This window comes from Nycticebus coucang, chromosome 2 (assembly GCF_027406575.1).
Source record: "Nycticebus coucang isolate mNycCou1 chromosome 2, mNycCou1.pri, whole genome shotgun sequence".
Taxonomy (NCBI): Eukaryota; Metazoa; Chordata; class Mammalia; order Primates; family Lorisidae; genus Nycticebus; species Nycticebus coucang.
In genome coordinates, this window is record NC_069781.1 from 24,972,708 (window position 1) to 24,986,627 (window position 13,920).

The 13,920-nt window shown below is 49.2% G+C and overlaps 2 protein-coding genes across 2 annotated transcripts in view; one reads left to right on the forward strand and one right to left on the reverse strand.

Moving 5' to 3' along the window:
* The window catches only part of SNX30 (sorting nexin family member 30), a 166,889-nt gene that overhangs the window by 24,387 nt on the left and 128,582 nt on the right, over positions 1-13,920 (reverse strand). The window lies entirely within an intron of this gene.
* On the forward strand, positions 2,437-12,274 carry SLC46A2 (solute carrier family 46 member 2). The gene is made up of 4 exons (XM_053565736.1): positions 2,437-3,776; positions 5,290-5,373; positions 5,773-5,929; positions 11,400-12,274. Exons 1-4 carry the CDS (start codon positions 2,648-2,650, stop codon positions 11,455-11,457), a joined length of 1,428 nt encoding a protein of 475 aa, XP_053421711.1. The 5' UTR covers positions 2,437-2,647; the 3' UTR covers positions 11,458-12,274.

Here is a 13,920-nt window from a genome sequence, read left to right on the forward strand (position 1 = left end):
TCACCTTCTAACATTGACCAAAGGTATTTTCTAAACAAAAATTCCTTTCTAAGATGAATTCTTGGGCCACCTGTTCAGAAAATACGTTTTCCCTACCTGATTGCAAAATGCCTGGGATATACATTAAACAAATAAATCATTCACTCCTCTTGTTCCTCTCCATGTATGCAATACGTTGTTGATCAGCAATGATCACGTCATGACTGTGTTGTTTCTGCTGCACTCCACATTCTTATGCAGGTTGAAAAGTCATCCTCAAATAGAGTTCTCTATTACCTGTATTTTTCCTGTAGCTGCAGGCTTTCAAAGACTGGTGCCAAATACTGGTTCCCAAGTTTCCTGGAGGACCAACAGTTGCTCTAGAGGACCAACAGCAGAAGGCTGTTGCACAAATTCCTTACCCTGTCTGGTCTTAGTTCCCCAGTCTTTAAGATGGAGTGTTTCTTATTTGTTCCTTTTTCCTAGATTAGTGTGACTCTATCAATGTAAAGACAAGAGAGTTTAATCCTTACCCTTTGATGAAACCAGCCTTGAAGTAGAGACTAGATTCTTCACTACATGTGGAAGAGGCAGGGTCACAGCTCAACTTGTGACCTCTCCTCAACAGAGGAGACCCAGGCACTAACTCAGTTGGGCCCTTCATAATGAGAGCGAGCAAGGAATCGGGACATGATGAGACTATAACCCAACCCACAGTAGCCTAAACTGGAAGAGACACCAATTGCCCTGAGTCTAGTTCATTTCTAGGTCAGAGGACTCAGGTTCTCAAGCCTGCAGGGTCCCAGGGCTGGCTGGCATCCTGAGGACCCAGCTCCCACTAGATCTGTCCTAGATCTGATGTGAATCTCCCAGAGGCCCTTCAAGTTTCCCTGGCTTCACAAGAAGATGAGAACTGAAATAGCACTGACCCTCCCAGAGAACACAAAGGCTGTGCCTCTACTGTTTGCAGGCCCAAGAATTGACAGACTCCTTGATCAAATGGCCAAAGTGGTCCATCCAGTTCAGGTGGCTCTCAGGGCTGGACCTGAAGGCTAAATACCTACCTTCCCTAATCCTATCCATTCCTGGGAGTCTCTACCCCTCAGGAATAGGCTGGTTGGATTGCTGGCTGCAGCCTCTGTAAAAATAAGGTCAGGAATGGAGTGGGAGAGCCAGGCTTGGGTTGGGTGAAACCAGCATATCTCCAGGCAGGCCACGGTGATGGGGAGGAGGAGGGAAATGAGCTGCTGGGCCAGGTCCACAGCACACAGCTTGAAGGGGAGCCCACATGTGTCTTTCTCTTTGCAGAAGGCAGAGCTGTCTGGGTCTGGACACTAGGGAGGTGGGAAGTGCAGGGAGGAAAAGAGGGAGATTTCAGCTTTCCCCAAAACTACCTAAGTGGCACACAGCTACACAACATCATTTGGAATCTCGTCCCTACTCCCTACACAGGCACACTATCCACATGGTTTCTCAACCTCTCCCTGCACCACTGAGTCTCCCCTTTCTGTCTTTGGCTGCCACCGCTGTCAGGTTAATGGTGGAGGGACCTGAGAAGACAAGCTGTGTGTTTTCAGTCTCCACCCCTGGGGTGACCCGGAAGAAGGATCTTACTCCTTGGTATGTTTTGGCCTCTGCACTACCCATCTTCCTGGACTGAGTTGCAGAAGTGGGTACTTAAAGGAGGAAGCAAGGCTGCCTGGGAGGCGTAGGTCTCAGCCCAGCCAGGGAAGTGAGCCCATCAGACTGAAGAGGAGAGGCCACCAAGAAGCAGAAAGGGGCCCCAGGACTTTACTCAGAAGAAGACTCTGGTGCCTCTGCCTCTTCCAGTGGGCTCAACTTCCTGCCAGAGTCCAGTATCAACATCTATTCTAGAGGGACATCTAGGGCTGGGAAGGCCTTGCCCCCACCCCACCCCACCCCTTGGCTCTCGGGCAGGAGCCCACCAGGCACGCCGAGAGGCTTCTCGCTGAAAGAAGGGTCATCTGCTTGAAGCCTCCTCTGTCTTGGGGAGGCAGGACACTGCTCCTGTGTCTTTACTCCCCTATTGCATTAAAACCCCACAAATAAAGCCTCACACCCCAGGATTTATCCCTGGCAGAATCCTAGCACCCCACCCCTCTCCCAAGCCTGCCTTCCCCAGAGCGCAGAATTTAGAGACGCTTCCCGGGCGGGTCACCTGCTGCTCCAGAGGGAGGTCCCTAGCGATCCGCGGGAGGTCCAGGCACGCCTGGCTGTGGGGAAATTCGGCCCTGGTCTGGCGGCCGCGCTTCTAGGTGCAGCGTAACGGGGGGGCCCAAGTGGGGGCGTCAGGAGCCGAGACGCGCTGTGCGCTGCCCTGCCTGGCTTCCCTGGGCAGTTGCCAACCCTGTGCGGCCGGGTGGGGGTTGGGGTGGGGGTGGGGGCGAGGGCAGGGGCGGAGCGCGGCCTTTCCGGCCTGAGGAGTGGCTGCGGCCGGAGAGGTCGCTGGGCTGTGGGACTGGATGCTGTCACTCGCGCTCCGCGCCCTGGCTCCACTCGCCGACGCCACTCTCCTGTGCACACCCGGGCGCACGGCGGACGCTCGCGCTCTTGCACTCAGCCCTGACCCTCCGTAGCAGCGGAATTTGGGAGCATCCCCCTGTCGCTGCCGCCAGCAAGCCCCTCTAGCTCCCATCAAAGAAGTCACATGGGCCCCGAGATCACCTGCCCGTGGAGCGGCCGCCTGCCTCGCTTCCAGGTGAGGACCTGGATCGAACCCGTGGTGGCCTCGACCCAGGTGGCCGCCTCCCTCTACGACGCGGGGCTGCTCCTGGTGGTGAAGGCGTCCTTCAGCACCAGCGGCTCCTCCAACCACAGCGCCAGCCCGTCGCCGCGGGAGGCTCCAGAGGACCAGCAGCAGAAGGCCATCTCCAATTTCTACATCATCTACAACCTCGTGGTGGGCCTGACGCCCCTGCTGTCGGCTTACGGGCTGGGCTGGCTCAGCGACCGCTACCACCGCAAGGTCTCCATCTGCGTGTCGCTGCTGGGCTTCCTGCTCTCCCGCCTCGGGCTGCTGCTCAAGGTGCTGCTGGACTGGCCGGTGGAGGTGCTGTACGGGGCGGCGGCGCTGAACGGGCTGTGCGGGGGCTTCTCCGCCTTCTGGTCCGGGGTCATGGCTCTGGGATCCCTGGGCTCCTCCGAGGGCCGCCGCTCCGTGCGCCTCATCCTGATCGACATGATCCTGGGCTTGGCGGGGTTCTGCGGGAGCATGGTCTCTGGGCACCTCTTCAAGCAGATAGCTGGGCACTCTGGCCAGGGCCTGGTGCTGACGGCCTGCAGCGTGAGCTGTGCCTCGTTCGCCCTACTCTACAGCCTCTTAGTGCTGAAGGTCCCCGTGTCGGCTGCCAGGTCCAGCAAGGAGCTTTCCTCGGTGGAGAGCGTGTCTGGCACCGTTGGCACATACCGCACTCTGGATCCTGATCGGCTGAACAAGCAGAGTGTAGTGGAGCATGCTCCATCCTCTGGGAAAGTAAAGCCCCCCAAAACCATCATTGCCCTGCTCTTTGTGGGCGCTATCATATATGACCTGGCAGTGGTGGGCTCAGTGGACGTGATGCCTCTTTTTGTGCTGAGAGAGCCTCTCAAATGGAACCAAGTGCAGGTGGGCTATGGTATGGCTGCAGGGTACACCATCTTCATCACCAGCTTCCTGGGGGTCCTGGTCTTCTCCCGCTGCTTCCAGGACACCACCATGATTGTGATTGGGATGGTCTCCTTTGGGTCAGGAGCCCTCCTCTTGGCTTTTGTGAAAGAGACATACATGTTCTATATTGGTGAGTGTGGCGTTCCTGGGGAGGCAAGACACTGCTGGCCCTCTGTGTCATGGGGCTGGCACCAGCGATGCTGTGGCCTGAGCATCCCAGCTCAGCACCAGGGATTGAACCTGCTACCTAAGAGGCACAGGGAGACAGGATTATGTTCTTGGTTACTGTATTGGGTAGTATCTGTATTGCTGATTGAAATGTTACCAGAACGGTGTCCCCGTATCTAAGAGTCAAGGACATGTGGTCACCTGCAGTCAGTGGGGGAGCTTCTGGATGGCCTCAAATGGAGGAGTGGGGTTGGGTTTCTTCTCTCCTATTTTAAAGGGATGAAACACTAAACAATTCTTCTGAAAAGGTCCCTTAATTATAACACATTTGGGGGCAAAGCAAGGGTTTTTTTAAATGCATAAAAATTCTCAAATGCCTTCCACAACCAATGTAACAAATTCCCTCCAGGCAGCAGAATGAAGTTTCATTCATCTGAGAACAGAAGCCAGACAACCACAAACAGAGAGCTCTAGACCAGTGGTACTCAACCTGTGGGTCACGACCCTTTTTTGACAATGAAAGTACACTGCAGCATTAGGAAGGTTGAGAACCACTGCCCTAGACCAACGCTCCGACAGAACTATCTATGATGGAAATGGTGGATATCCATCTGCCCAATACAGTGGCCACTAGCCCCAAGTGGAAGTGCTCAAGAGCCCAGTAAATGGGCTATTTAGCCCAGTGTAACTTGAGATGTGGCTAGTGCATCTGAGGAGTACAATTTGAAGTATTATTTCATTTTAATTAATTTAAATAGCCACAGAAATATCAGAAAAGAACAACTCTAGACAGTTACTAAAGGCTAGTGCTTGGCCCAGGTCACACATCTCAGAAAAACACCTAATAAAATGGCAAGCTATCTTCTGACCAGTTCCCAGTTTAATGGGCCATGTGCAAAGGACACAGTAGCCTTCCTGCTTCCCTTTTCTTACCACCACCTCTCTCCCACACAATCTCTGACATACACACAGAGGCTCACGCCCACACTACATCTGGATAACCAACAGACCTTGAGGGCTATGTGGCTGCTGTGTGAGTGGGGCACATTTCTGGGGGCAGTTTGTCAAAGCTCCTAGGACTGTCTCCCAGAGGTGTTCAGAAATGTCCAGTATAGGCACTTCTATTCCAGGGAAGCAAGGAAAGGGGCCTTGGTCACTTTGGTGGCACTAGTTCCACTTCTCTAGAAATCACTTAACTCTGCTACTAAAGACACCCTTTATCAACTGTCCCCAGGTCAACTGTGCCCTGCTGCCTTGCAGACACATGCAAGCATACACAGCAGCAGCAGAGCACAGAAACCAGTAGGGGGAGAGGGGGCGCTAGTGTGACAGAAGAGACGTGAATTTCTTCTAGGCCATGCCATGAATGGATGATGGGTATACAGGGTTCTAAGTGAAGCCTTTGCTTTATTCTGACTCCTCCTTGGCCAAGGCAGGGCTACAGTGAGGAGTGTTCTTATGTGATCTCTCCACAGCCCGAGCTGTCATGATGTTTGCCCTCATCCCCATCACAACCATCCGATCAGCCATGTCCAAACTCATCAAGGGCTCGTCTTATGGTGAGTGAAAGGAATCTCTCCAGGATCTTCTGCCCAGGGTTTTTTCAGAGCTGCTCAGCTTGAGGCACACAACTGCAGAAGGCACTTCAGAGAGTTCCAGAAGCATCCTTGGAGACACTAGGAACACTAGTGTTCATCCGGGGCAGAGTGAGTGGAAACAGGAGGGTGGGAAAGACTCAGTCACTAAAAAGTCACAGTCAAAGAAAGACACTGTCATCCCCTGGTCTCAGGATGAAACAGCCAGATAGAGGCAGGATTTCTAGAGAATTGAGTCATGGAGATTGAGAGGGAACTCTTGGAAGACCAAGGGCTCCCCTAAGAGCGGCCCAGAGACTCATCTAGAGGGGGACAAGGAAGGTACAGCAGCACACTTCTTCATAACCTCTCTCCCTTCCACAGGAAAGGTGTTCGTCATTCTGCAGCTGTCCCTGGCTCTGACTGGCGTGGTGACATCCACCATGTATAACAAGATCTATCAGCTCACCATGGACACGTTTGTGGGCACCTGCTTTGCTCTGTCCTCCTTCCTCTCCTTCCTGGCCATCATCCCGATTGGGTAAGATGGGAGCTGCGGGCTCTGGGGCCAGGGGGCGTAAGTCATGGAATGTTGCACCATCTCCAGCCTGTCAGCATAGGATTGTTTATTTTCAGCACTTAAATGCAGTGGCTTCTGAGTAGACCTCTCACAAAGAAAAAGTCCTCCTATTTTCCCAAACTAATAATCTGGCAGTTTGAGAATTCCCCTAACCAGCTGGCCCACTTCCTGGAAGTTTTGTAATGATTATTTATAGGAGCTTTATACACTTCCTGAGCAAGAGGCTGCGATTAGAAACCCTCATGAACCGTTCAGACATCTTTTGTTCACTGGACTGTGTGTTCAGTGGCCTTATGTGGCTATAGGAGAGCACAGTTTAGACACAGTTTATGGCCCTTTAACCCCTTCCCTGAAGAGGGATTCTCTCATGCTTGTATCCGTTCTGGCAGAAGAGAAGGGAATATATATAAATATATATCTCCTTAGGATCAATATATCCACAATAACATACAAGAGATTTGACATAGATGTGTGCTTTCAAGGGACCTGCCTAACAGTATTTGAGCCCCACATCTTAGCAATGGCAGTATTATAGACAACAGAGCAGAAAATAATGGAAGACAGGTTGGAAGGGATAGTGACAAAGACCTCTGTGGAACTCTCACATCATAACATAGGTCCTTGCTGGCATGAAAGGTTGAGCCTCCTGGAATAGGAGCCATCAATCATTATGGCTCTTTGCTTTATTTCATGGGTGACAAAAATAAGCTATGAAGATCAAACAGTTGAGAGAATTTGTACAAGTGACTAGCATGACCAGCTCTCATTTTGTAAGGTGGAGACTGAGCAAGACCCACCCTCAAACTGTCCAACCTTAGGGCTTTTTATGTGTTTAGACCTTTTCATATGAGTCCTGACTGAACAGGCTGGACTAACTTAGCTAGGGCTAACATGCAAAGCAGGCTTCTCAGGAGTCCCAGCTCTTTGACAAGATGTGTAGTTTTGCCCACTTGAAAATTACCCAGTCCTGTTTCACTATTAGTTGAATGAAGTTGCCTCTTTAACCTAAGCAAACAAAAACCAATAAACAACAAAAGTGTTACTAGTTAGTGTGTGTCCTAAAGACATAAACAGACCATGCAAATAATGAGTATGTTCAAGTAAGTAACTCACCCAGTGCTTACACTAATAAGGCACTTAAATAGTTGCTTGCTGCTCCCCTCTTTTGTAGACATTTAGCAGTAGAGATACACATGTGCCAACAAAGCCATGTTCTTTGTACGCTGGAATCATGGGGAAAGATTTTTAAATTACTGCTATCAGGATCCCACCTTCAAAGATTCTGATACAGTTGATCTGGGGTGCAGCTTGGGCATGGGAAGTTTTAAAAGCTCTCCACGTGATTCAAATGCACACCCAAGACTGAGAACCTCTGGTATAAAGGGAGTGTTTCTATTACCTTTCCCTTCCACTAAATAAATGAGATCCTGAAAAATTCTTGCAGATAGAAGAGGCCAAGGCTATGTAATCAATCACTAAGTGAGAGCAACAGGAAAGACAGGTAGAGCTTTCTAACCACAGACGAAAAGCTACATTCCAATGACATGAAAACCCAGGAAGGCATGCCAGAGCAGAGGCAGACTCGGAGTGCCAAGGCTGGACCAGGTCACCGTCCACATCCTCTTCCTTGATGCCAGGAGAGGTCCCTTGGCCAGCAGCCTGTTTGCAATTCCAAGGGGCTGTGGCTATGCCCCTTCCTGGTACCAAAGTGAGCCAATTTTGCACCACTGTATGTCCATGCAAAATAAGTGTCTGAGGAAAAGGTTTCAATCAGCAGAGGTTTACTAAGACAAAGTTGAGGGTGTACCTGGGAAAAACAGTAACTACAGACAAATCTGTGGCTGGTTTTCCAAAGGGGCATTTGGGAGCTTTAGTATTTAAGGGGAAGGAGGAATAGACGGGGGAAAAAATGGTCAGGGGGCTGGGCAGTGAGGCAAACTATGAAGTCTAGGAAAATCTATACTTTACATAAAGTGAATGTTAGAAAAGAACAAAGGAGTGAAGAAAGTGTCAATTATGTAGATGTCCCTGGGTGGGTAGAAGAATGTTTGATCCTGTCTTGTCTCTGTTCTGCACCTGGGAAGATAAACTTCTAATTCATTATTAGTGTGGAATCAAACAGATCTTAGTTTTAGGAGCTGGACTTGGCCTGCAAGCCTCAAGTTACAAAACACACATCCTTGCTTACTGGAGGCCAGCAAGGAACTTCCTCACCAGTGATCTATGGGGCCAGTCCTGCACAGGGGCTTGAGGCCTTTACCTTCTCTTTTGCATAAGGAGTTGGGGTGGGGATAGGAAGTCCTGAGATTTTAATTTTCCTTTACACGGCTATGCCCTTTCCTGGCACCAAACTGAGATAATTTCATGCTACTGTGAAATCTGCTTTCTCTTATTTGCTTTTCTTTACATGCAAAAAGGAGATGCTGAGGAAATAATCGTGGGGTTCTGCCCCACAATTCTGTTAAGGGTTCTGCCCCTTATTCCTTCTGCACAACCTTCTTCCTTCACCTCCTCCAACAACATGCCCTCAGCTAAAGCCTCATGCTTCAGAGAGAAATAGAAACCATCAGAAGAGGATGACCTCATCTTCTCCAGGCTACAAACCTATGTTCACTTACAGGGAGCCTTCGAAGCGCCTACCATCATCTTTTTAAATGATAATAATAGCAGACACTTTAACAGCCCTTACTAGGTGCCAGGCACTACTTTAAATATCTCATCTGTTTTCACTAATTTAATCTTCCTAAACAATCCTCTGAAGTAATACTATGATTCCCATTTTGCAGATGAGGAAATAGAGATTCAAAGGCATTATGTAACCTAACAAAGGGTACCCAGCTAGGAAGTAGCAGAGACTGGCCTTGAACGCAGGGAGTTCCCCTAGCCAGTACATGTACTGCTTCACAGGAAAGTTGCCCATCTCCTTAGGGTCCTCACTCCACTAATGAACTGCTCGCTCTTGAACTCTTCAACCAGAACCAACACCTGACCTGCCACCGTCTCTCTCCTCCTCTTCATGGCCAAGTTCTCCAAAAGCTTCCTGCACAAGCTGTCTTGCATCCTCACCCCCCATTCAATTCACTTTCCAACCTACTCCAGTCTGATTTGCTCCCCCCAACTCTGCCAGAACTGCTCTCACCAAGGCCACTGATGACTTCTACAGAGCTGAATCAGTTGATGGTTGAAATCCTCATCTCACATAATCTCTCAACAGCCCTGCATGCTGTTGATCCCTCTCTCCCCAGAAGATATTTGTCACGTGGCTTTCATGACACCTCTTTCTGCTGGTTTTTCTCCCACCTTTCTGATGGGCTTTTCTCTACAAACCTCCAAATGTGGGTATTCTTTGCAGCTCTGCCCTGGGCCATCTTCTCATTGCTTTCTAAGCAATCTAATCTTCCAAACGTTCAGATTATCAATTAAACTTCCAAAATTCATTCTTGAACCTGCCCCCATTCACTAACAGGCACCCTCATCAGAGCAGAGACCTGAGTCACCAGCATCCCCCTTTCTTATCTCCCAGCACCTCCAGCTCAGCAGCCCTCATTCCTTGATCCTACCTTTAAAATATGCCTCAAAGTCATCCTTTTCTTTTCATTTCTACTGCTACCACCCTAATCCAAAGACCTCAGTGACTGAGTCAGCTTCTGAACCTTTCTCTGCATATCCACTCTTGTTCCTGTTCTCCTCCCACCTTCTTCCCACCAGCTGGCCAGAGAAATTTCTTTACAGTGTAACTCAGGTCACGTAAGCTCCTGCTTAAAACCCCATACTTGGCTTTCATTGCTTCTTATTTATTTACTTATTTACTGGCTCTCACTCTGTCACCCAGGCTGGAGTGCTGTGGTGTCATCACAGCTCACAGAAACCTCAGACTCCTAGGCTCAAGGGATCCTCCTGCCCCAGCCCCCCGAGTTGCTGAGACTATAGGCACCCCGCCACCACAGCCCACTAATTTTTCTACTTTGTGTAGAGAAGGGGTCTCACTGTTGCTCAGGCTGGTCTCATACTCCTGGCCTCAAGCAATCCTCCTACCTCAGCCGCTCAAAATGCTAGGATTAAAGGCATAAGCCACTGTACCATGGCAATTTTTTCTTTCTTGGGCCTGTGGCCAGCACAGCACATGCCTCCCCATGCTACTCATTGCTCTTAGGATCAAACCCAAGCCACTGACCCCCCGCCCCAACCCCCAAGCCCATTCCTGTGTTTCAGTCATAGCCACTTTCCTCTTCCTCACCCTCACCTCCATCTTAGCATCTAAGTTACCATTTAAACTAGTCGTGGTCTTTACTGAAACACCATTTGTCAAAGAAGATTGTCCTAACCCTTCTCAATCTTAATATCCCTCCATTACACGCTCCCAGAACTCCCTATATTTTTCCTTTGTAGGAGGACAGTGGATGATTATTTAGTGACTTTGCCCACTAGACTGTAGGCCCCCCGAGGGTAGAGAACACAGCTGTTTGGCCACCACGTATCCTCTGTGCCTGTCAGACAGCTCAGCATGTTATGTAGCCAGAAAGCATTTGCTTAATGCCTGAACACCTGTCAGAGGGCATGGCACCTCTTCCACCGCTAACCATGCACATACCCCAGAGCTTCCTGGGCTGGCCATCCCCTGGTGGGGTCTACAGCAGGGATCACGTGGCCCTGTGCTGGCTGCTCCTGTGTCTTGACTCCTCACTTGCCAACCTTGTACTTTAACGAGTTTTAAGTGCTGTGCTGTAGCTTAGAACATGAGGATCCTGGAGCTCTAAATCAGGGGTCCTCAATTGTATTTGTTCCCATTTTGTTTTTTTAGTTCAAAATAAGATATGTGCAGTGTGCATAGGAATTTGTTCATAGTTGTTTTTTTTAAACTATAGTCCGGCCCTCCAACGGTCTGAGGGACAGTGAATTGGCCCCCTGTTTAAAAGGTTTGAGGACACCTGCTCTGAATAGATGAGAAAACCCAGGCCCCCAGAAGCTGAAGGACGCACCAAAGGTCACACTTCAATTCAGAGTTCCTAACTGCTATGTACCATTCACTTACAAATAATTTTAAACAATGTAGTAGATGTATGGAAGGGACAAAGGGGCTATGGGAAGGCAGAAGAGGAAGCAGCCAATTCTTCCTGGGATTAGCAAAGCCTAGCCTTGACCTTGAGATCTACATGGGAGTTCGTTATCAGACAGAAGTGAAATGGAAAGAGATTCCAGGAAAAGTGTAGCTGTAAAGGGCTCATGATGTCATGGGAAATAGGCAGAGACCAGGTTACCTGCAGCATGAGAACAGACCTGGAATGCGAGAGGTTTCCTGGGAACACCCTCTCCTCCAGGCAGCATTCTGATGCCATTAAGTGGACAGATACAGCCTTTCAGTCTTTTGGTGACAAAAAGACCGCACACCCCCATGCTGGCTGTTCTAACTCTCTATTGTAAATTCTTACAGCATCGTGGCTTATAAACAAGTCCCATGGTCACGATATGGAGACATCACAGAGAAATGAAGGCGCCGACCCATGGGAGTCTAAAACACCACCGACGGCCAGGTCCCCATGAAGACAAAAGAAGGGCCTGGGGAACTGGTGACCAAAGCAACCACTGCCCAAGAAGCCAGAGTGGGCCTCAGAATCAGCTACTCTGGCTCAGGGGTCCCTGGTGGGTGGGAAAAAGCACTTTCCTGGTGATGGAAGTTTCTCAGCTTTAAGACACCCCTATTAGGCAGAGATTAGGCTCTGTGGTCAGCAGTGTAGGGGTTCCGGGGTAACCTGTGGGCTGCCTGCTGCCATTCCAGACCCGACAAGGGGTTTCAGACTCAGGCTGCAGAGAGCCACCCGCACCCCTGTTTCTTCCAGAGATTACCTGGAGGGCTCCTCAGTGTGGCTAACTAGCTCCCTGGGTGCTGTGCTGGGAGTCCTGCCAGAGAACTCAGCCCGAGGCATATATCTGCAATAGCCTAAGGGGAACATGGAGGGGACATTTTATAAGAACTGCCAACAGTTCTCACACAAACACTATCTTCTAAATTAAAATAAAACCTTGAAAGACGTGAGCTTTCTTCCCCTAGCTGTGAGCACTCAGGAGAGCAATGGAGCCCAGGCCTGTGGCTTCTGGGTAATGTTATTGCTGCTTTTAAGAGGCAAATACCAAAGGACTTGCTTCAACGTAATGTTCCATCGAATACATTCACCTGATAATGCTTCCCAAAGCGGAGGAAGAGGATTTATGTAAGCAGCCATTTTACTTTGCGGTACTTATTTTTATAGTCTCTTTGACTTGGATCTACAAAAGCAGACTCACCTCCTAATAAAATTAGCATTCTACTATGAGCGTATGATGTATAAATCGTTCTTTCCCAGCTCAGACTCCCTCTGTAACTACAGACATGACATTGTCACTAGAAACACAAAGCTAGAGAATGCAGTGAAATCTCAGGGCATTTGGGCTCAGAGAATTTGTATCTCTGAGGTTCTTGCAGGGAATGAATGAAACTTTATGGCTCATCTACTAGTCCCAGAAGCACGTGAGGGGCCAAGATACAGTGAGAACACGACATGACTGTTTCTGCCGTAACAGAACGTACTGACAGCTGGCCCAGAACAGCAGGCAGTGATGTTCCCTGTGATAAATGCTAAACGCAAGGGAGCATCCAACCCAGACATGGGAGAGCAGGGAGGGCTTCCCAGAAGTGACATCAATGATAAGAAGGGAGGGTGAGCGGGAGTTACCAAGGCCAGATGTTGGGGGACATTCCTGGCAGAAAGAGATACATGCTCGCAGTCCTAATGGAAAAAATATCCCTAGGTTTAGGAATTCAAAGCAAAGGGAGCAAAAAGGGGGGTAGGCTAGCAATATTGTATACAACACACCTAAGTGTCTGCATGGACACTCACTATTAGATAGCCCCTTTGGAAAAGCTCTTCCTATTGTTTAGATATGGTTAACTTAAATGGTGAGGATAACAATTCTTCCCGTATGCTTTGTGGGTTTTTTTGGTTTGTTTGTTTGTTTTGAGGAAGTCTCGCTGTGTTGCCAAGGCTAGAGTGCTATAGTGCAGTCATGGCGCACAGCAACCTCCAACTCCTATGCTTAAGCGATCCTCCTGCCTCAGCCTCCTGAGTAGCTGGGACTACAAGCACAGACTACCATGCCTGGCTAAATTTTATACTTTTTGTTGAGGTGGGGGTCTTGCTTTTTCTTACACTGGTGTGGAACTCATGGGGTTTTTTTTGTTTGTTTTTTTTCAGAGACAGAGTCTCACTTTGTTGCCCTCAGTAGAGTGTTGTGGTGTCACAGCTCACAGCAACCTCTAGCTCTTGGACTTAGGCGATTCTCTTGCTGCAGTCTCCCAAGCAGCTGGGACCACAGGTGCCCACCACAACGCCCAGCTATTTTTTGTTGTTGTTGCAGTTTGGCTGGGGCTGGGTTCGAACTCGCCACCCTCAGTATATGGGGCCAGTGCCCTACTCACTGAGCCACAGGCGCCGCCCTGGACTGGCTTCAAGCAATCCTCCCACCTCAGCCTCCCAGAGTGCTGAGATTATAAGCATGAGCCACTGCCCCTGCCCATGAATTTTTTTTTTTTTGATAAGTAGGATATATCTTTTATTTCTTCTATTTTCTTGTAAAGAAGATGATGGAGGATTGTGGTCAGATTGAGACCTGGAGAATAAATAGGAATAGATTGTGAAAGCTTGGCAAGAAGTGATAAAGGGTGGTAAAAATGAACAGCTGGATTTAGGAGATTTCCCTAAGGAGGGGAACAGTCCAGAGATGATTAGAAGATTTCCAGCCTGGAAGCTGGAGATGAAGGCATCAACTGAAATCAATCAGGTGAGGAATATTACATATCAAAGACACAGTAAATTTAAGTGGTGGGTGGGAGATGAATGGAGTTTGTATGTAGGTTTGAGGAAATCGAGGTGGAGAGGTGGAGTAGACTATTGAAAATGGAGTTCTCAAGTTCATAG

Coding starts and splice junctions, on each gene's coding strand:
- SLC46A2 (XM_053565736.1), top strand. CDS start 2,648: ATGGGCCCCGAGATCACCTGCCCGTGGAGCGGCCGCCTGCCTCGCTTC. Junction 3,777..5,289: donor GACATACATGTTCTATATTG/GTGAGTGTGGCG, acceptor ATCTCTCCACAG/CCCGAGCTGTCATGATGTTT. Junction 5,374..5,772: donor CATCAAGGGCTCGTCTTATG/GTGAGTGAAAGG, acceptor TCCCTTCCACAG/GAAAGGTGTTCGTCATTCTG.